General features: G+C 39.6%; 1 protein-coding gene across 1 annotated transcript in view; it reads right to left on the reverse strand.

The window, feature by feature from the left end:
• The window catches only part of LOC122794910 (cap-specific mRNA (nucleoside-2'-O-)-methyltransferase 1-like), a 106,568-nt gene that overhangs the window by 45,424 nt on the left and 36,321 nt on the right, over nucleotides 1-24,823 (reverse strand). Inside the window, 2 exon segments of the mRNA XM_044063503.1 lie at nucleotides 12,713-12,770; nucleotides 14,683-14,745. Coding sequence (XP_043919438.1) covers nucleotides 12,713-12,770; nucleotides 14,683-14,745 — 121 coding nt within the window.

Below are 24,823 nucleotides of genomic sequence, written 5' to 3' on the forward strand. Positions count from 1 at the left end.
TAACACCTGCATCTTGTCAAGCCTTGACCAGAGTGTGTGCAATAGCAGCTTGTTAGGTATGTATATAACATCAACATGGAATCTGGGAGTATGTGTAGAATTTGTCAGGTAGTGTTAACAAAGATTTCCTCCACACCTATAACAGGTAAGAGGTGTAGACTGTAGGCACAACACAGTTCATTTATATACTTGTCTACAAGCATGGAATCTGGGAGTATGTGTAGAATTTTCAGGTAGTGTTAACAAAGTTCCCTCCACAGCTATAACAGGTAAGAGGTGTAGACAGCAGGTACAACACAGTTCACTCATATACCTGTCTACAAGCATGGAATCTGGGAGAATGTGTAAAGTTTGTCAGGTAGTGTTAAATATATTTTCTCAACAGCTATAACAGGTAAGAGGTGTAGACTATACGTAAGACACAGTCCACGTATATACTAATCTACAAACGTACCATTGTACAAAGTAAGGCCATTGGGTAGTGTAATAATACATGTAAGGGATAGATCACTGCAGTGTCTAAGAAAGTTGTGAAAACTACAGGGATATCTTCTTCTTCTTTCAGCTTTTCCTGGTTAGGGGTTGCCACAGCGGATCACCTGTCTGCTCATGATTGGCAGTGGAGTTTTACAGTGTCGAGTTGCCAGTCCAGTGCCTAACCTTCCACAGAAGGCACACCCATGCACACAATCACACCTAGGGCCAATTTAGAGTGTCCAATCCACCTACAGCATGTCTTTGGGATGTGGGAGGAAACCGGAGCACCCGGAGGAAACCCACACAACCACAGGGAGGACATGCAGACTCCGCACTGAAGGCACCCCAGCCGAGGATAAGTTGTTAATTGACCTCTCTCTCTCACCCCCATGATATGTGCAACAATAACATAATTACATACCTAAATGGGTATGTGTACACTGCAAACATTTGTTGGGACAAATGTCTTATTGGTTTATAAATATTCATATTTGGTTCTATGCATGTGCCATGTTAATATACTCCCATATTGGTGGCCTGTTGCCATCAATTGCTGTTGTAATGGCCACTGCTGTCCCATATATGCATGTGTTCTGCTCACCCTGCAATTGTTGCAAATGTGGTGTCTTGGGTTAATGGGAATACCTATGCATGCTGTTATAACTAATCCTGAATGCTGTTGACTATTACTAATTGATATCTGTCTTAAAACTGCAGCACCATAGCTCGTATGGGAAGGCCAGTCCCAGCGGACCCACCTAACCCACCTCAGCTGGCCATGGCACCGGCCACCAGAACGTCTGATGCCCAGCCTGGGACCTCCTCCTCCATTGGCCCTGCACCACCTTCGGGTGGAACCACCTCAGGGGATGGGGCTTGGCCCCCCTCCTTGGGAGCGGGGGCAGAGAGATACCTGTCCCCCACCTTCAGGTCTGGGCAGTGGTGTGTAGGGAGCTCAACAAGGAGATTTGAGACCAGCTACTCCAGCTTGAGGGCCGAGTGGCACAATTAGAGGGTGCACCTGCCCATCCTACTCAGCCCCCAGCATAGACACCTTTGGGGCTGTGAAGGTACAGTGGAGACTGCCCATGGGTTGGGACCTCAGTCCCATTGTTTCCATTTGGGGGCTCATGGGCTTGCAACTTACAAACTCCCCTCCCCGTCCAAGGTGTTTACCCTCCACATGTGTCATACACTGCCCCTGTATGCTTCTTGTTTGTCTTATCTGTTAACCTACCCAACCTACTTCCCCAAATATACCTACTACCCCTCCCCAAAATCACACTCTCACCTGAAAAAAATAAAGGCAATCTGTTCCCACAAAAAAGTATCGCCCCATACATAGCTGTCCATTTTGCACACATGTTCACTGGACACAAGTAATCCGGTCTAATTGGCATCACAATGAATTATTGCTGTCCTCACCCACACCCAGGGGTTTGAGTGTCCAAATCTACCTCCAAATTCAGTGTATATGCACAGCTGTTTCTGTAGAAGAAATGGGCAGCTATGGACCTTCCCTACACGCTTCCTGCACATCCCTGACTATTTTCCTTACTGTCTTTCCCTCTTTGTGCCCCTTTTTTCACCAGTGGGTATAAGCCTGTTTGCAGGGGAGTAAGCACTGCCTACACAGATTAAGCAATTTAGAAGCTAACAGAGTATAAGAAACTGTAACCGGAAGTAAGCAGTGCTTAGCTCTACGCAAACCCACGCAAACCTACTTACAACTGCTTTAAGGTGCCTTAATCACTCTGTATCCAATGGCCCATGTTCTGCCCAGCAACAAAATAAACAGCTTCTGCAAGGCTGGAACCCAAGACCCTATACACCATAGATAAAGTGATTTACTACTAAGCCATGACAGCCATACACAAGCATGATGTTTTCAGAAACATATCATCCAGCCCAGTCATGCAACAGTACAGAGAATGTATACCAACATCTAGATGTATGTGTGTGTGTTAATATATTAATATCTAAACAGATACAACATATCTATATATGTCAAGATATATATATATATATATATATATATATATATATATATATATATATATATATATATTTTTAGAAATATATACCCATATATAAATGTATATGAACATATATACATGCAAAATGCCTACATTTATGCATATATATGTCTACACCTGTATGTCTACATATACACAGCAAGGTACATATATGTACACAGATATATATCTATGTAGGTATATACTGACATAGTCATATATATGTAAGCAGATATATACATCTGTAGATAGCAATGGTAGATTAACAAAAACAAATATGTCCACATGCACCATTAATGGGATTGAGAGGCCCCAAACAATATATGTCTTGTACAAATAGGCATACCCTCCTACAGCCAAACACATCTGCCCTGCAATACACTACCAAGTGCTGCAGATCCCATAACCAGGACCTGACATGACATGGACACAAGATGTTAACAGTACTACAGCCCACTTGCATGATGTCAGGCTGGAATTGGTAACATATCATGCAGTACAGTTTGGCTCCCATAGGAAATGTAAAATGTGGAAGCTATCAACATCCCCAGGATACATATACACAGACACATATATGCAGATACAGATATATATATATATATATATATATATATATATATATATATATATATATATATATATATATATACATATATATATATATATATATATATACATATATAGATATACATGTGACTACACATACACATGCAGAGATATGTACAGTAAGATACATATGTAGACTGTGCACAAAATATGGAACAGGCACTATGCCTACAGTTCACACCTGAACAACTGGACACTGTATGGGGCACCCATACAAATGACAATCATTGCCTGCAACATATACCCACAGAGAGGTCATAGGACAAAACACCACACACAGGTTTGCAGAAATGGAAAACCTTTATTTGTGTACGAATACCGTTCTATATACTATTGCTACTGCAATTGGGATTGTCTTCACAGACATGGTGTGTATGGGAGGTCACATCTGCTTTCCACATGTGTGCCATTGACTACTGACAGACATCCTAAGGACATCATAGTAGAGCACTGCTGCTAGCATGCACTGCCCCTGTTGACTGCAGCAGCGATATTGGCTAATATGTGTGGACATTCTGACACACTCTGTACAGTCCAGAGGTATACACAGACCCCTTAGTGCAAAACATGTGTACCATGCCTGACAATAGGGATGTTAACAGCCATGAAGTTGGGTATAACACATGATGACTGGTATACATATGCCACCATAGGTTATGCATTCACACACCCTTGTCTGGCCTGACAAATAATAACTGCTGGTACAGGGGTGCCATGGCCACATACTACCCACTAGATATTGACCTGCATCTGCACAGCATCCCACTGCTCTGTATGACATGCATGACTGTTAAGGGTGGCCCGGCAGCAGTACATCTGGCAAGTATCTGCACAAGACATCTCACTTGGTAAGTACACTAAGTTGCTAGGCATGTAACAATGCACTGTGCAGGCTACAGGCAGATTGGCTCAACACTGGCCTACATCTCCTATGGGGGAATGCACATGTGCCTGCATATATAGCAGGCTGTACAGGCATATCACAGCACAGGGTAAGATACACCTGTGTGAAAGTGCATAACCACAACCAATGAGAACACAGCCACAGCCACATATGGCAAGCTAGCATACTATTACAGTATATGGACTATCTGTCCAAGACCATCCTCATATGTGCCACTCAGACACTAACCCTACATATACTGGGCCTCTACACAGTTTGGTCTGATGGCTGACTGTGGTATGGGACATGTGTGTGTATGGCCCTACAAACATGTAAGCCAATATGGTAACATACAGTGGAGCAGCATGTAACATCAGACAACTACCATAGTCTGTACACAGGCCAAGGTACATATTAGCAATACACACCGTCAACATTCACCATAAGTACACAGACCTCAGTACTGTACAAACAACCACAGTATGTCCAGATTATGTCATAAAATATAACCTCTACTGTACATAGCATGTTTAGCAGTCGGATATCTCACTGGCTTGTTATCAGATATGATAACACTAATTATGGTGTACAGCACATATGCACCTCTTAATGCATGACATATGTACAAAGGTTGACTGAGTTGTGGCTGGAAGCCCATACACAGGCCCAATATTGACACAGTGCTGTGATAACATCATATATTTACTGTTGTAACAGGGTTTGTTGCAACATATGTCCTATGAGGGATAAGAAGTCAGTAACTGTCATGTCTTTCACCATCTACAGACTTCAATTCTCACACTACCTTCTGCAGTTCACAGATACATGTTCTGTGGGTAACACGGTTCACCAAAGCCACCACACACTGCCCAGTCTGCAGATAACCCTACAGATGGGGAGTCCTCATAAACATTCAACTGACATGGTGTGTATTAATACATGTAGGACAGCCATATCCACATACACCCTGTTAAACCAACATTACTCCGAATGCAGTATAGCAGCATTTACAGTCTGTAGTCAGGACAGGCACATCCCCCTCCTGTGTGTTGTCCTGTTTCCATAGTTTATGTTGTCAGAGGTAAATCCCCACTCCATCTGAGATGCTGTTTGACAAACAACAGAGCGAGTTTCTGCTCACAGTGAATGAAAAGGACCAACACAAACATGATGTTCCTAGATATCCATGCAATTGGCTATGGGAATGTTACCACAGCTGTTCCACATACAATCAGCTAGGGGAGGGCTGCAATTCGTGCAGAGGCCATCAGCTGATCATGAGCATTACCTAAAATAAACATGCTGCTGCCTAAGGAAAGTAGGTATAGGTCTTCACATTCACCAGTGAGAAAGTCATCAACAAGTCAGGGAGGGGTGGGAGAGTAAATCCTAAGCATGTCTGTGTCACACACCTACCAGCACAGGGTATCAAACCCCCGATGACTATGTAGTGCTATCACAGTTATATGCAGTTGTTGGATGCACCACATAGGTTACCTGCTGTGGAGTCTGCAGAACATATATGTGATGGTGAGTGACATCTGCAACAGGGATATGGTAGCTATATGGTAGGTGATGCACATGTGCCTGTCCACATGAACAGGTGCCAGCATAAACACAGTCACACTCTTACAGGGATGCACACACATTGACACACTTTGCAGGGCCAGGGATACAGCTCATCACTAGTGAGATTGCCACAACACATTACTGTGCAGGTATCACATGCACCACATGGGTCACACGGAAATTATATGGGCAAAGGATATGGGGACGTGTCGGACATCAGACAGCATGCTTCAGTATGCCATTGGGGGTTGTAGTGAGTGTGGATCTGATCACATGCATCATACAACACACACACAAACACACAGGGTGCCAGTACTGACATGCATGGGTGCATTTCTGCCCGGGTATGTGGTGGCCGACTCTGCCAGATGGCTATACAAGGCTAGGTGATGGATATACCTTGGCATCAGGCCACATGACAATGGTCTGCATTGCGGCTCAGGCCTGTGGTTTCTGCATTTGCCCACACAGGTGGGTATTGTATCCACCATCCAGTCACCGCTTGCCATGTATGTGTTCCCTAGTCCATGACATGGATGGTGTCTGGGATGTGCAGACCTCCCACATGCATGTACAGTGACATGTGGAACTGTACCTGGGATGTTGGGCCCATGTTGTGTACACAAATTATCATCAGATGTGCCAGTCTTGGCCACCTGTGACAGGAACTGGTAATGGGCAGCAGGTTAACCCTGCACCTACATTGATTGCTTGCTAATGCCATTCCCTGGCATCAGTGGCATCTGTCCATACAGGACATGTTTTCAGGAATGGTATGTCCTTTGTGGGTCACATGTGATGGCACCACAGGTGTTGCAGGTGTCCAGTGTGGAACATGGGGAAGGTGCAGTGTCTGCATATATCTGCCTATTGGACAGATGGACAGGTTGCCATGCCCTCTGTAGGCCACTGCAAGCACTCCATAGTTACTATCAGTCACCAATATGCATTGTACTGCACACATATTGGCTGTTGCCTCGCCATGTGTGTGTGTGTATGTGACATGGATTGAGAGTGTGCTCTGGGTAATACTGGGGTTGCTAACTGTGATTGCCTGGCCCTGATGTCACATGTATGGGTATGGATTTGCACCCCAGCTTCTCGGCTATTTCACATCTATTATCCCTGTACAGTGGACATTGTGATATAGGGCCACCATAAAAGACATTTGCAAAACCCACCCCACATTGGGCCCAGATGTCTCACACACACACACACACACACACACACACACACACACACACACACACACACACACACACACACACACACACACACACACACACACACACAGGTCATGTCTGGGAGTTGAGCCCCTACCTAACTAGTTTATTACACTACAGCACTACGCAGTTATAGTATGCGCCATGGAGACTATTAGAGCACTCCTTCCCCAAGGGTGTATTTCACATTGGATGACATCAGCAGGACTGCCAAAGTAGGCCATTGGACATGTACTGAGTGTGACTAGCCTAGTCTCTGCAGGGTATCCGTTGATCATTTGGCATGGACTGCTACTACATTTCTGCATAGGCTGGGGGGGCACACCTGACTATTTCTACATTTCTACACAGGATTGTGGGGGGGCACACCTGATTGATACTATATTTCTACGTAGGATGGGGGGCACACCTAACTATTTCTATGTTTTTACACAGGATTGCGGGCAGAGCACACCTGACTGTGACTACATTCCTACGTCAGATGTAGGGGCACACCTGACACTTGTACACATTTGCTAGGACTGTGCTGGTATGTCGAGTACTCCATTTCAGTCTGTAGTCTTATCTATCATGCTGGCAAGAGACATACCAGTGTACTACAGATCTTAGCTTTTAATTACCTACATATTACTTTCTGACTTCCTACCCTTCAGAACTGACATCCCATTGTCTGACCTGCTGTAGTCTGTCTGTGTAGGCCTGGGGGGATACCCATAGGCCTCATTCAGAGGACATAGCACAGCCTTTGTTTGTGTTTGTCTACACCTATCCTGCTGGCTGTGACTGTTGTTGGGTATGTGACCCCCCCAACTGGCATGTGTGAGTCACTTACCTTGTGGGTGTCCCAGTATTGAGGGTGGTACTGCAGGGCTGCCTATGTCAGATGCACATAGTACACTCCCTACACATGGTTAGGCACAGGTAGTGTAATGTTTGGCATCCCTTTTACTGTATGTGAGAGTCAGAGAGAAAGGGTTATTCCCTGGGTCCCTCCTGTGTCAGTGTATGTGCTAAGCATTGCCTCTTTGCCAAGGCCATGACATACTGGGCATGCCTCCTTCTGCCTACTGAGGCAGGCGCAGGTTGATTCCCATCTGAGTCACTCTTTGCCTGTGCAGGCTTTGGCTATGGTGGGGGGGGGGCTGCGTGGCCCTGCCCCATGCTGCTCCTGCTGCAGCTGTTTCATCAGGATCATATTGGCAGCATGGCACATACAAGGACAATTTGGGTACCTGTAGCTGGTGCATACTACAAGGCTCCACTGGATATGTCCAGGCACCGGAACCGTGACTTGAGCATTCCAAACACATGCTCTACTATAATTCTGGTCTGTGCGTGTGCCTCATTATAGAGTTCTTGTTCGGGTGTGTGTACATTTCTGATATGTATCATCAGCCATGGCTCCAGTGTGTATCCAGCATCCCCCACTAGGTGACCGTGAGGGATGTCTCCATTGGCAAATCTCTGGTACAGCTGTGTCAGATGCCAGATGTGGGAATCGTGATAGCTTCCAGGGCAGCCAGCATACACATTCATTATTATGCCCTGGGCATTGAACACAACCTGGTGGCTGATGGAGGGGAAGCCCTTGCAGTTGATGCAAACCCTACCCTGCTCACTGGGTGGTGCTTTGTAGCATATGAGCATGCAGTCTATTGCACCCACTACCTCAGGGTATTCTGCTATTTGGTGGAACAGTTGCATATTGCTGACCAATGCCTCACGGGTGTTGGGGAAATATACGTGCTCACTGACATGTGCTGACATGGCATCCAGGAACTGGTGGAGTAGCCTGGATGCTGATGCCTGTGAAATCCCCATCATATTCCCAGTTGGCTTTCGGAAGGTACCTGTAGCTAGTATTGTTTGGCCTACACATACCTTAGTATCCACTGGGATGGGTTCCCCTCTGTTAGTTCTGTGTGTAATGTGTGGCCAGCACAGCTCAACAATTTGCTGTAAGAGATCCCTGTCCACCCTATAGCGGTCCACTATCTCCAGCTCATGTGGCCCCTCGTAGGTTACCCTGGGTCTGTACACTCTTCTCCGTCTCCTCACTGTGGGTTGGTCAACAGCATTCACATCCTCACCACCCTCAGCCTCTTCCACAAGTTGTATGATAGCTATTACAGCCCCTATCCTTTTGCTGTTGTGAGTGTTAAAAGTTCCCTGCTTGTTTACACTGGTGGTGCAGTGTGGGGGATAAACCAGAGGGGAAGGTGTTTGCTTAGTTTATAGTAGTGTTCTGGGCTGGGCTGGTCTGCTGCTTGTGTAATTGGCTGATTCTGATACAATTCACCTGCCAGCTAACCTAGTTCTCCTTGATTCCCTTCCTACTGCTGTTTTCCCTTTCAATTGCCTTCCTATTTAAGCCTGTGTGTGCTGTGCAAACAGAGATGTGCACACTGATGCTATTTCCTGGTTTAACTTCTTTTTTCTTCCTGTAAAACTCAGTGCGCGGCGTGCACATCCACTTAGACTTTGTAAAGAGTGCTAGGCAGGTATAGACACACCCTCTAGCTTAGCTGTGCTAAGCTAGGAGCAAACCCGAGCCCACGGCTCCAGTCTACTTACAGTATGCCTGGCACACCCCCATGATGTCACCTTACTCCTAGGCTTGCACCAAGCTATATCTACTCTTACACTCTTGGGACCTGACTCACATGCTGGGGAAAACTGAGATTCACTATCCTTCCCCTCATTTGCATAGGATTGCCTGGTAATGTATAGTTACATGTCTTACACTGAGCCTCCCCCCTTAGCAACCACTACTTACTTGTCAGGTTGTCTTCTGCCTGCCATTGACATGCATGGCAGAATAGTGATTTTAGTTAGACTGCTTATTTTAGGTTTATTTTATTATCTCCCCCCAATCCCATTTGTGCGCCACTGCCCTACACTTAAACAGTCGAGATCGGCTAAAAAAAAATAAAAATTGAATTTAGTATTTATTTTTTTGTTTGCAATGCCAATGGCCTTATACGTGGCCATTGACATGCTTACTACATGATATGCAGCCTTTATTTGGGGCTGTCACAGCTCCGTTTTGGATTTTGCAGAAATGTACAAGGTTGCTAACCGAGTACATTTCTGCAGATAACACTAGTCTTGCACAGACTGTTGCAAGCTTCCTGGTTTGCAAAATCCCCTCATTTGCATGGATTACACCTGAAAAAGGGGTGACTTGCATACCAGGGCTTAGTCCGTGTAAGATTAGTGCAGGAGTGATCGTGCACGCCCCTGCAGACTGTTCCTGGATCGCACGGCAGACATTGCTTACCTGAGCTCCTGCACTGATCATGCACTCCATGCAAGCTTTTGAGAATCCAGGGGGACAACATTTACTAAGTGCAATCAAAGCATTGCAAGGTCTAACTACTGTGTTCATGAGTAAGAAGAAATCTGTAAAAAACATACAAATGTACTGTTGTATGCATGAACAAAGAATTTACTATTGTGATACTTTTTTGTTTTGGTTTGGTTTTGGTTTGTTTTTTTAGTACTATTTTATATGATTAATTGCAGCACTAATATTGTTGTAAAGCACTTTTTGTTAAATGTATATAGTCAACTTTGTAGATCCTTCTCTATAAAATCAAATTTACTAATGCAGTATGCACACTACAACATAATATTGAGTGGGTGACCTGTACAACGGCTCCATGATTGGAGAACAGATGTTCTCCAGTAGGGTGCTAATATAGAGGTAATGTCTGCTGAAAAATAAGCCCTCCACTTCACAGCAGCATATTAAGGTGCCACGAAGCTCGTAAAGTAAGGAAGCTAATGGTCGCCATTATTTTACACTGGCAAAGCAGCACTTTTGCTGTTTAGCAAGCATAAAATTAAAATAAACAGAGAATGTTAAAAAAAAGTGTGTGTGCATGTGTGTGTGTGTATGCATGGGTGTGTGTGTGTGTGTGTGTGTGTGTGTGTGTGTGTGTGTGTGTGTGTGTGTGTGTGTGTGTGTGTGTGTGTGTGTGTGTGTGTGTGTGTGTGTGTGCGTGTGTGTGTGTGTTTGTACTGGTGTGCATGAAAGTAGACTCATGTTCGTGTGTGTGAGAGTGAAAGTGGTCGACCAGTAGCAGCAACAGTTAAAAGTTATGCATACCCCTCAACTTCTTAGCTCAAGAAATTTGAATAAATCCAAAAATAAAGGGGGAGGGGACCATACCACTCAACTGTTTGTATTTTTTTGCCTACTAATTATCAGATTGTTCCTCCTAAAATGTGTGGTTTTCTGGTAAATTGTACAGGAGTGAAGTCACTAAATGGTGACATACATTTCACTTTTTAACTTCTTATCCTTTAGAAAATGCATGCCGACACAAATTCTGTTATTCTAGCAACTTTCAAAGTTTATAAGAGCAATATTTAAAATCTGTACCTTATTTATACCTTGCCCTCGATTATATTGTAATTTGTCAAAATTTCTTGAGCTTAGAGGTTGAGAGGTATGGCGAAAATAAAGGGTAAAAAATTGGAACAGATTTTAAACATTGGTTATATAAAATGAGAAAGTTACTAAAATAAAATTATTTGTTTTACCATGCCTTTTGTGAAAGAAATACTTTCTGAAACTCAGTTGTGTGTCATTATTTATTGCCTTCACTTTCCAATGATTGCCAGTAAAGCACAAATTTGATCAGTAAGGGACCAGAAAATTAGGCAAATCTCTGAATATTTTTTTGAAAACCTTATATTCCAGATGTAAAAATACTTCCTCCAATACCATTTACATATACTACAAGTTTGAAATATTAGGCTGTGGAATTATTTTACATCAAAAGTCTAGAAATAATAATAGTGATAAAAATTAAGTATAACACAGCAATTTTAGTGACTGGCCATTCTCCAAGTACAATAATGCCTCCATGCTAAGTGATATTTTGTAAATAACACCCTTCTAGGTGTACCCCGGGTGGGGATTTACACAGTAACACACACCCTATTGGTCATTATTGCTTGCATAACAGGTGCTTCATGTACAGTGAAAGATCCCCTGCAGTCATTAATAGAGAGGAAACATTATATCCTCAGCATACATCCTTAGAGACATCAGATCAATCATGAGTGAAGTGGTGCCCTGGGCAGTCACCAGAGTAGCACCCACTCAACTTTAAGTTGAGAGAGACAGAGGGGTTCACACCTCCAGCATTTAGGATGAAAAGGAAAAAAGGTCTTTGCTACAGTTAATAAGATGCAACCACGCTAAAAGTCATTTAAGCAACCTTGAGATGTCACCTGTGGCTGGTAAAACAATTGCCAATGTTGTGCTTGTCCCTTATTAGCAACTCAGCTGCACTGTCAATCAGAGTCCCTAACAGCTTGTGCCTGAGACAGCTGCCTACTTCACCCTGCCCAGCACTGGTACATAGGGACATCATATGCTAGAGAATGAAAGCACACTTAAATACTTGTTGCACTGCGGTCAGCTAAAAAGCAAAATCAATAATGTACTACTGTATTATTGTGGAAAATGTCCCTGTTGTAAAGCTAGCAATAACTGAAATAATTTACAGGAATTTCTGTCATGGTTTGTTATGCAAATACAAAACAGCATTTGCTCATAACCAACAATTAGGGAACACTTCATAAAACAATGCCTATAAAACAGAGGGATATCAATGTGTGCTTACTATTAATAACATAAGCATGAAATAATACATGATAGGCTGTATAGGTTGTATTGGGGGCTTGGAATGCATTTTTTCATGCTTATAGTTGTGCTCAGATGTGCACTTAGCACTTCAGGTCCATTTCTCCATGCCCCCCTCCCCCGAAACTTTGACGTGAGGTCCAAAAAAATGTTTATTTTTTAAACTAAAAAAAACTCCTTGCTGCAGCTAACATGAAGTGCTGAGTACTTCAGCCCTGGTCAAAAATGCATTATTGAAATATATAGTATGATAATGTAAAAGCATTGGTTGGCTATTTACCTAGTTTTGTGTTCAATGTGAAGGTCTTGTTTTGATTTTGAGTTGCTTTTGGCTTGTACTAAAATGTGAAGAAGAAAAACTGACACTAAACAACCAGGTAGAAGCACAAAAAGCCATACAAAATAATCCAACGAGAGCTTGTTGGTTGTTCTGAGGAAGTCTTTTGACAAAAGCAAAGAATAAAATTTTTAACGCTAATCCAGCTGGTTGTCTTTGATTCTACAAGCTCTTGGTGGATTATTTTGTCTGTGTGTGTGTGTGTGTGTGTGTGTGTGTGTGTGTGTGTGTGTGTGTGTGTGTGTGTGTTGTACTAAAATGTGTTGCTATATTAGCTAGCCTTTTCATAATAAATGTAGACTTAGTCTTTTTATATGAGAATTCAGATGCATCCCACAAAATGGCAATGATATTTCTGTTACTCCTTAGAATTTCCCAGTTCTTGGTAATAATGTCACGTATAGGTTTAAGATCCAAACAAATTGGGAGAGGAAAACTAAGTGTTTGGTCCAATCTGCTGTCCTGAAAGATTGTAAGGGAGGATTGGTCCAAATAAGTACTCTGATTGGGGGACTGAGGGGTTTGGTCCAAAGCAGCATTTTGGTTGGACCCTTGCTGAAATCTGTAAGTAAGTGCTGGTTTCAATTTGGACCACCATGCTCCGCTGACTTCGGTGAAAATTTCTTCACTCAGAATCTTGGGCTAATAAACTGCAGTCCCTAAGAAAAATGATCATCATTACTAATAATTTGGGAATATCTAATGAATTGTCCGTGAGTAATATTCTTCTTTATGAAAAAAGGATGCTGACTGTTGAAGTATAAATAATTGTTCTGTAAGTAGTCTTATTAAAAATATTGGAATCCCAGCAAAGAGAATCAATGTCAAGAGTGATCTCCATAGCCAAGAATTGTACAACAGAGCCACAGCCTGAGATTTTAAGATTAAGAAACGGAATGCTATTGGATACGGAGCATATAAAAGAATCAAGGTATTGCTGTGAACACTGCCACACAAAAACATATCATCAGTGTAACATCTGTATAATCTGGTGAGTTGAAAGCCAAGCAGGTGGATGAGTGTGATTGTTTCCCAGCCACTAAGAACATGATTGGCATATTAAGGGGCCATTTTAGAGCCCATCGCCACTCCCTTTATTTGCTAATAAATAACACCATTGATGTGGAAAAAGTTTCCCTGTGGTACTGTGGAAATAACGGTGCAAATTTTGTCAATCTTGCCATCGGAAAAAGTGGAATGGTTATGGAAAAATGATCTTAGGTATTCAAGTTCTTCAGTATGTGTAATGTCCGTGTAGCAGGATTCAATATTCAGTGTCAAAAGTACCCAGACTGCTCTCCTTGGTCAATGAAGAAAGAGATCATTTAAAAATGCCCAAGAGTCTTTTAAAAAGGTGGTGTAGATTTGGACTATTGGGTTTAAAAGTGAATCAATGAACGCTGAGATTTTTTTAGTCTTATTTCTTTTATTAGGCATTATGTGTCTAAAAGGTGTATCATAACCATCCTTATGCATTTTAGGGATTCCAAAAAACATTCCCAGACTATGGAAAGGGCATGCATGTAATTCAATTCTTCAAAAGAAATCAAATTGCTTTTTTCCAGGATTTTAAGATTTTAATCAGTTTATCAATGCTGTTTTAAGGTCCAAAACCTTGTAGTATTCGTTATTGACCAGGTCTGCTTCTATTTTGTTTATGTAGTGTGCCAAAAAGTAAAGGATACAGCCTTCTAGCTAATGTTGCTTCCCTATTGTGTGCCTGCCAGCTACAGAAGAGCACAATTTTAATGTCAGACATTAATGGTGAACATGGAAAATACATGCAATATTACACTGACACACTCCAGTGATTTGATTTTTTAACAAGAGACCTGCAATTACGGAATCATTGCTGGCTTCAGAAATGCAGTGGTTTTAAACTCAGAAATCGTGACTCACCTTCTTGCTCTTACCTTTCCGAAATGTAAAAAGAAACCAGGGATATTCATTACTCTCATATGCTTCTCTGAAGAATTCTGGACAAAGACAAACATATTTTCAGCTAATATAAAAGGGATTGTGGATGGATGGAAGGATGGATGGATTCTAATTCACTTAAAGAACAAGTGTTCAACAGACATTTGTCAGTATTACCAGCTGAGGGTAAAAAGCATATCCCAATGTCTGCTGTGCTGAGGGTAAAAAGCATGTCCCGATGTATGCTGTGCTGAAAGTAAAAAGGATATCTCAATGTCTGCTGTTTTGAGGGTAAAAAACATATCCAGATGTCTGCCGTGCTGAGGGTAAAAAGCATATCCCAGTGTCTGCTGTGCTGAGGGTAAAAAGAATATCTCAGTGTCTGCCGTGCTGAGGGTAAAAAGCATGTCCCGATGTCTGCCGTGCTGATAGTAGAAAGCATATCCCAATGTCTGCCATGCTGAGGGAAAAAAGCACATCCTGATGTCTGCTGTGCTGAAGGTTAAAAGCATATTCCAATATCTGCTGTGCTGAGGGTAAAAAGCATATCCCAGTGTCTGCCGTGCTGAGGGTAAAAAGCATATCCCAATGTCTGCTGTGCTGAGAGTAAAAATCAATGTCTGCCATGCTAAAGGTATAAAGTATGTCCCGATGTCTACCATGCTGAGGGTAAAAAGCATATCCCAGTGTCTGCCGTGCTGAGGGTAAAAAAACATATCCCAATGTCTGCTGTGCTGAGGGTAAAAGCATATCCCAATGTCTACAATGCTGTGGGTAAAAAGCATATCCCAATGTCTGCCATGCTGAGGGTAAAAAGCATATCCCAATGTCTGCTGTGCTGAGAGTAAAAATCACATCCCAATGTCTGCCATGCTGAGGGTAAAAAACATGTCCCAATGTCTGCCGTGCTGAGGGTAAAAAGAATATCCCAGTATGTGCCGTGCTGAGGGTAAAAAGCATGTCCCAATGTCTTTTGTGCTTTGGGTAAAAAGCATATCTGATGTCTGCTGTGCTGGGAGTAAAAAGCATAAGCCAGTGTCTGCCATGCTGAGGGTAAAAAGCATATCCCAATGTCTGCTGTGATGCTCATTGGTAGCACTTGCAGTACTTCAAAACACAAGTATCACTTCTACCACGCATAGCCACCACAGACATTTTTTTTTAAGTCAGACTATCCTGGTAAACAAATATGAGCATATAAAATAATAAAATAAAGAATCAAGTCAAATCCTGTAAACAAAAGAATTAAGTTAAAAACCATGAATGCTCTGAAAAGCTTGAATCAGTGTTACAAGACAGAGTGCTTTATGTTATATGAAATGATCAAATAAAGGGCAGGTTTTGAGTAGAAACAGACTTGAGGACAAATACACAATTAAAGGAATTAAATAAATGAAAGTATGTATGGAAAAGGTTAATCAAGTAATACATAAAATGAAGCATAAAGTAAAAAATGTACAGTAACTCTAATGACAATGGAAAATACAACCGTGTTGTCCAGAGTAGGTATAAAACAACTGAACTTCTAACCTTGTGCAACTAGGAGCACAAGAAAAATTGTCCAGCATTTAATCAGTTTTCTAGAAGCTGTGGTAAAAAGAATACTTTGGCAAACATGAAGAAAATTTTAGAGTGTTCAAAAGAAAATATGTGTTATTTAGTCACTATTAGAATGAACTGTTGTTGTAAAATCAGAAAAATAAAGAAGCAGTGAACCAGAACAGTCAATCAGATTACTACAGGAAACTCACATAATTAATAAACAAACTGCTGCATTTTAATTAAGCAGAAGGGCAAAGTGTAATATCTCAGAAAATACGTTTAATACATTGTATCCGAATGCAGTACACACAGTACTTGTAAATCTATTATATCAAGTAAACCTAGTCGGTCAAAAGATACTAATGCAGATTAAAAAAAAAATATATATATATATATATATATATATACAAGATCCTCTTTATATAGTGACATTTGATTAGGTATTTGCCTTAACTCATTTGCTCCAATGCACCTCTGGAAGTTTGCCCTAAAACTTCTTTTTTGATAGAATCAAATCATGTCCTCATATTTTAAACAAATGTACATATCTCTGGAAAAATAGGGGTTACTGATGAAGTATAAATGGCAAACTCTTCAGCACAAACTATTTTTATAGTTATCACATTCTTTAGGTTATAGGTTTTAAACTGGATTTTATATGCCACGGTAAACCTAGTAAGTATTACATTTGTAATATTTTTGTAAATAACTTACAATATCTCTGCAACCACTCAGGTTACATACATTCTGCTCAGAGCATTTTGTTCATCCATTTGAGTGCTTTTATATGAGGCTAAGCAGTTCTGTCTTTGTTACTTGGTTGTTGAGATATTTAGAAAAGCATGACATTTATGAGAATATATATATATATATATATATATATATATATATATATATATATATATATATATATATATATATATATATAAATATCATATGAGCAATTATTTAGTTAACTGCACTAGACTTAGTTCAACTTTCACTACAGTTATGTTTGCCATTGTGTAAGCTTTAAGATGAAATATTTTAATATATTTTAAGTAGCATGGTTTAGAATTTTTAATGCAAATATGAACAGGTAATATTTGACATCTGGAGGCATCAGTAGGGTATAGCTGCAGAAACATCTACAGGCATCACCCGGCCATAATGAGTTAAGAGACACTGGTCATGGTTAAACATTTTATCAGAGTATACAGCTACTTGGTAAAAAAATGTCAAGAACAGTCACATCACTGCAGTGTTAGCTTTTATATTGGGCAGATCCATGTCAAGCATATACTGTAGGATTGTGATGATTTTTTTTTTGTTGTTGAGATAGGTACCTTCCCATAAGAAATTTATATTTAAATAAGTCAAGATGCCAGTATAGTAGGCTTGAAGGAAAGCACCAGTAGCTCTCAGGAGTAGAACTGAGATGGTATTCACCCAAATGGGAAACTAACATGTTATTAACAAACATACACAGCCAACAAAAATTGATGAATTGTAATGTCACTCCAAGCAAGTAAGACAAGCCTTTCATTTGTATTACTCGGCCTGATCTGAATAAATTTAACATCTGAGAAACCAGCATCAACTTACAAAATGTAACATTCTTTTCTGTCATAGATTTTGTCAGTGGATTCTTAGATGAAGCTAGATAAGGAACTCTGGAAGTTATGTGCATTTAATCCATCATTAGGAAGGTTCAGATTTGCAAGACTTCTGTTTTATATCTTTTTGAAAACAGACATATTTCAAAGGGATGCATAAGTAAATGAAGGTTTCAAAAGTATTGTGACCATAAGCAATGATTTGACTGGGTCAGTTCAGGTGCGAGATTAACATGAGAAATCAATTATACTGTTTCTGAACAGACTGAGACAGAACACTCTTAAATTAAATAAGAGCAATTACAAAATAAGAATTATTAGAAGTGGGTTCCAGTCAGAATGGTACATGGCAGTTATGATCACATTATGTAAAAGAAAAGTGGCCTGCTTAAATAAACAATATTGTGTGTGTGTGTGTGTGTGTGTGTGTGTGTGTGTGTGTGTGTGTGAGTGAAGTAAAACATACCACAACTCCTTTCAATTGATTTCAGAAAGTCTATGTACAATACACCAGTGAAATTGCAGATGATGTTATATCTGCAGGCATATGACCAGAAAGTGAAAGACTGACCATTCCAGGAAGTATATATAGAGCATTTTGAGAAGTGCAGTTTTATCAAAGCAGCATGAAGATTTCCTAGCAGGAGGACTAGAGATTCTTTAACAAATACTACAGTTCCCATTGACATAATAAAAACTGGAATAACTTCAGATACTTACCACACTGACTCAAAATACAGCTATTAAAAGACATCATGATAAGAGGGTGGCAAGACAGCAATCACCACTTAGAATACAAATCCATTTTTTCATTGAAGAATGAAATACGCTTTGTCCAGAGTTTAATGTTCAAAATTTACAGGATTATTGTAACAACCAAATAAAAGAAAGTATGTATGAGAGAATATATGTATGAGTCATATTTTAGAATAATTGAGTTCAAGGAAAAGTGCTAGAGATATAATATACTGGACAGGAATGTCAACACAGAGATAACAAGAGGTACAAAAATGTAATGTGTGCAGTACACCATAATAACACAAGAAACTAGATGTTACATGGATTTATTTCAATTCAAAGACGTTAGGCATGTGATAAAAATGTATTATTACATTAAGTATCATAAGGTGATTAAAGTGCCATTGTGATAAGCTCCTCCTCCACAGGTAGCTGCTTCAGCAACATCAGTAAAAAAAGCAGTGTTTTATCTGGAACGGAACTATAACCTTTGATTCAGAGGTGCTGATTTTCCTTATATCCACTTTACAGTCTGTAGTGAACCTATCAGATGCATGCTGGAGATAGCCATATGAGGGTAAGGTAGAAGCTACTTACAGATTTCATTATGTAATTCATGGCATGACTTCTGCCTCCATTTATTAAATTTATTTTATTTTTATTTGGTAACATTAAAACATAAAGACGGCCACTCCGGCTAAGCTCCTGTATAAGGTTGCGAGTGATACACGACTCGAGTAAGGATGAAATAAAAGATTTTAATGACAGACTAAACACTCGTACTACATCCACATAAAATAATACAAGTAGTAGTAAGCGCTTTCATCTGCAAGATGCAGACTTCTTCAGACCAGATGACTCAATTAATTCAATAACTTTTAAATACTTTTTGGTGCCAAATTCCATAAATCAAATTTGAATATTTTTACATCCCTTTTTAGGTGCCAAACTTCCCTACTTAAAAAATTAAAGTGCCAACGTATCAACTCTTGGAACTACATCTGTATATAAACTTTCTATAAAAATACTTATAAATATCATTGCACACATTAATTTATTATAAGCATACTTAAAACATAATATTATAAAATATCATTCACATAAATTCATAACTATAAAAATACATATAATAACATTGAATAAAAAAAATGATGAGTAAACCCACACTTTATACACACAGTTCATCCTTTAACATGCATATCCCATGCATTTAACAATTTTTAATTTAGATTGTCTTTCTAATACTACAAAACCTCATTCAAATGCCCTACCCTTCATCAAATGCTTATTGCAATAACAAAAACGGCTTTATAGAAATAAAATCATTGATGCCTGGTTCTCTAGTGGCATCCGTTAAAATTTGCCATACACTCTCCCTTCTACCTAAGAGTGCTTTAAAATTCCCACCTCGGGGGGGAGATATGTACATTATCAATGATGGCAAATTTAAAACTATGCAAATCACCACATTTGCTAATGTGTTTGTGAAGTGCATTTTTTTGTGTCCCTAATTTTGATCCTATATAAATGATCATATACACGTTTTCTCAATTGCCTTTCGATTTTTCCTATATAAAAGGAAGTACATAAGGTGCACTTTGCCAGATAAACTATGTTTTTACTATTGCAATTCCCCCTTATAAATTTCACATAGGTTTTGTTCAAATCATCCAATCTACATCCTGCCTTCTCATTTATGTAGGAACACTGATTACAGGCCCCACATTTCCTAGTAGTTTTTCCTTCCCTGTCAACACATATGTACTTTGACATTTTTTCTAAGTGTCTTTTTATATTCATACCCATTTTATAAACAAAGTCAGGTCTATCATGAAGTACATTTTTAACTTCATCATCCACTAATAATGTGTTCCAATGCCTGCATATAATGTTTTTTATGTCATTCACATAAGGTGTATAAGTCAGAACACATGCTTTATTTAAACTTAATTCTTCAGTCCTACCAGTTTTTTTCCCCATATTATTCACATCAATGCCCAATATGGGTACATATTTTTTCCCCATTCTCTTATCACATATGCTGAAATATCTTCAAGCAATGACAAGGGATACCCCCTATTTAAAAACATAGTTGTAATGTTTTCCATTTCCCTTAACATAATCTCAAAGTTAGATGACATTCGGGCTAAGCAAATACACTGACCCATAAAGATGTTTTTTAACATATGTCTGGGGTGACAACTATTATACTCAAGGTATGTGTTTGAATACGTATTTTTTCTATATATTTCAGAGTGGAACCCAGCCTCAGCATGACTAATAAAAGTATCCAAATAAGCGATACCCTTAGTGTCAATTTTATAGGTAAATTTCAAAAAATCCCTAGATTGATTAATATAATCAATAAAATCCTAAATACTTTCAACTGGTCCATTCCATAAAACAAAAATATCACCTAAAAACCTAGTGTAGTACGTAATGTATTTATAGTACTCACTACTGAATACATACTGGTTTTCCCATTATAACATGACCATGTTTGCAAAAATGGGGGCACATGAGGCCCCCATGGCTACTCCTTTTGTTTGTTTATAATATTCCCCCTCGTAATAAATAAAATTATTGTCCAACACTATGCCCATCATATCTGTAATTAAATTGACCCGATTCCAACTCATATCAGAATATTTCCTCAGACTAGTACAAAAATCTTCCAGTCCCTGTAGCTTAGGAATACAGGAGAACAGGTCAACTACATCAATGGTAATAAACGTTAAATTACTATTCCATTTTTCTGGGGAAAGGTGGGCCAAAAACATCCATAAATCTTTGATAAGATGAGGTATCTTACTGTAAATCGGCTTCACCCATCTGTCAATCACTACGCCAATATTAAAAGTTTTTGATCTACTACCAGATATGATTGGACAAAACAGGTTTTTTTTTAATATCCTTGTGTACTTTCGGAATGCCAACAATCATGGCCAATATTGGGTGTTCTACCTTTAAAAAATTATATATTTCATCTGAAATCCTATTATCTATAATGTATTCTTCTAAAGCCAAATCAATTTTCCGATAACTCATATTAATTTCGTTAATTGATATTATTTCATAATTGCCAGATTCCATGTTAATGTGATTCCATGCCAACCTATGTGAAACTTATAAGGGGGAATTGCAATAGTAAAAACATAGTTTATCTGGCAAAGTGCACCTTATGTACTGCCTTTTATATAGGAAAAACCAAAAGGCAATTGAGAAAACGTGTATATGATCATTTATATAGGATCAAAATTAGAGACACAACACATGCACTTTACAGACACATTAGCAAATGTGGTGATTTGTATAGTTTTAAATTTGCCATCATTGATAATGTACATATCTCCCCCCGAGGTGGGAATTTTAAAGCACTTTTAGGTAGAAGGGAGAGTGTATGGCAAATTTTAACGGATGCCACTAGAGAACCAGGCATCAATGATTTTATTTCTATAAAGCCGTTTTTGTTATTGCAATAAGCATTTGATGAAGGGTAGGGCATTTGAATGAGGTTTTGTAGTATTAGAAAGACAATCTAAATTAAAAATTGTTAAATGCATGGGATATGCATGTTAAAGGATGAACTGTGTGTATAAAGTGTGGGTTTACTCATCATTTTTTTTATTCAGTGTTATTATATGTATTTTTATAGTTATGAATTTATGTGAATGATATTTTATAATATTAGGTTTTAAGTATGCTAATAATAAATTAATGTGTGCAATGATATTTATAAGTATTTTTATAGAAAGTTTATATACAGATGTAGTTCCAAGAGTTGATGCGTTGGCACTTTAATTTTTTTAAGTAGGGAAATTTGGCGCCTAAAAAGGGTTGTAAAAATATTCAAATTTGATGTATGGAATTTGGTGCCAAAAAGTATTTAAAAGTTATTGAATTAATTGAGTCACCTGGTCTGAAGAAGTCTGCATCTTGCAGATGAAAGCGCTTGCCACTACTTGTATTATTTTATGCGGATGTAGTACGAGTGTTTAGTCTGTCATTAAAATCTTTTATTTCATCCTTACTCGAGTCATGTATCACTCGCAACCTTATACAGGAGCTTAGACGGAGTGGCCGTCTTTACGTTTTGGTGTTTAAGGTGTTGTCTGGATCATCTCAGTGGATTATTTGGTAACATTGTAAGAAGGCTGGTCCAAAGATTCTTTTCAACTATGGCTTAAGAACTAAGGCAATACAGAACATAATCTGCAATGAGTTATATGCAACATAAATAAAACAACAAGATAGGATCAAATAGTAAACCTGGATTTACATGTAAGAAAATAGGAACAGTTGTTTCATTAAATACAGAACAGAATCAAAACTGTTGTAAACATCTCAGTGGCATTAAATACAGAACAGTATTGGTAAGGGTCACTGAGAGGATTTGTTACATTAAATGAAGTGATATTAAATGCATCCCTTTTTCAACTTGCAAAAGGGTACTTCAAGCTACAGTTTGAGTTCTTTTACAAAACACAAGGCATTGTGCATCTACCACGGAACTCTCCGAGTGCAACATTCTACTCTCCTTTTTTCAGATTTCGAAAGATTAGTTCAAGCTACAATTTAGGTTCTTCTTTTACAAAACATGTCATTGCACACATATCACTGAACCCCCTGATTACAGCATTCTATTTTCATTTTTAAACATGCAAAAGGTTAATTCAGGCTACCCTTTGGATTCTTCTTTTAAAGCACACAGCAATGCATTGCACACCTACCACTTAACTCCCTAAGTACAATGTTCTACTTTCCTTCTTCAGCTTACAAAAGGCTTGTAAGTACCAAATACAATTTAACTCTGCTGTTATGTCTTTATTGTTATTTGGTAACTGAGCTTGCAGTCCCTGTTAAATTACTTTTTAGGAAGGTCTGTATCTTATTTTATTTATTTATTTGTTTATTTGCATTTGTTAATCGGGTTGGTCCAGCTGGGTAAGAATTACCCTTTTTCAGTGGAGACCAGAGGGGATAAGCCCCAAACAGACATACAAATACATACGAATAGAGACAAATTAACAATATTACAGAGGAAAACAATATTATGGGTACAATGGATAAGAAAAACAAACAATGAATGTTTGCGAATATGAGTAAGGTAGGCCAGAGGCATGCATGCAAAAGATTTATGAAAAGGTGTTCTGAGCAAGATCTCTGAAATAAGTTAAAGTAGGCAAAGAAATGATGATTTAGGTGTGGAGTTAGTAGTGTGGGAGTTTTAGGTGGGAGCATGTGAAGGACATTCCCATTTGGAGGAGAGATGTGAGAGAAGCATGGATATGAAATTGTTGTGGTTAGGTATATTACGTAGTGGTGTGGGGAGATTGTTCCATAGTTTGGCTATAGTGTGGGATAGTAGTAGTTTAACAGTTGGGTGGATGGGTTTGTGTACATGCAGGAGGTTTTGGCCTGTGGTTCTCAGGGTATGGGTAGGTGTGTAGGGCATTAGAGATTTAGCAAGAGAGGGGCATTCTGCTGGTTTAAAGATGAGTTTGTGGGCTGTTGTAAGTTGTAGGTACTTTAGGTGGTTGTGGAGTTCTAGCCAGTTTAGGGTGTGTAGGGAGTGACAGTGATGGGAAGAGTTCTTAGAATTGGTTGCAAATTTGCAGATTTTGTTGTAACAGGCCTCAAGTTTAGCACAGAGTCCGAGTTGTATGTTGGAGAATAGGGGAGCACCGTACAAGAGAGAGGGGAGAAGGAAGGTAGATGCAAGGGTATGACGGGAAGATGGAGTAAGGTAGTAGTTGTGGTCTGTAGAGGAGGCCGATTTTCTGGTGGGTTTTTTTGATTGCTGAGAGGATGTGGGAGTCGAATTTTAGCTTTTCATCGATGGTAATGCCAAGTAGTTTGGTACTAGGAACGATTTCAAGAGGGGTGTTATTGTGGCTTTTGATGGAAAATTGGACTTTGTGGAACTGGGAAGTTTTAGTGGGAGGAAATATCATTAGCTTTGTTTTGTTGGCATTTAGGGCCAAGTGATGTGGTTGCATCCATGATTCAATTTTGGAGAAGGCTGTTTGGGTATTAAGTAGAAGTTTGGAGGGGCAGGAGGCTGAGCAGATGATAGTGGAGTCATCTGCGTATTGGATGACTGAGGCTTCAGGGATGGAGAGGTGAAAATTGTTAATGAATAAGTTGAAGAGCAGAGGGCCAAGTACTGATCCTTGGGGAACTCCTGTGGGTGTAGGTACGAAAGGGGAGGTTGACTCTTTCCATTGTACAGCCTGCTGGCATGTGGAAAGGTAGCTGGAGA

This window comes from Protopterus annectens, chromosome 2.part1 (assembly GCF_019279795.1).
Source record: "Protopterus annectens isolate FY-2018-M chromosome 2.part1, PAN1.0, whole genome shotgun sequence".
NCBI classification, from domain to species: Eukaryota; Metazoa; Chordata; order Ceratodontiformes; family Protopteridae; genus Protopterus; species Protopterus annectens.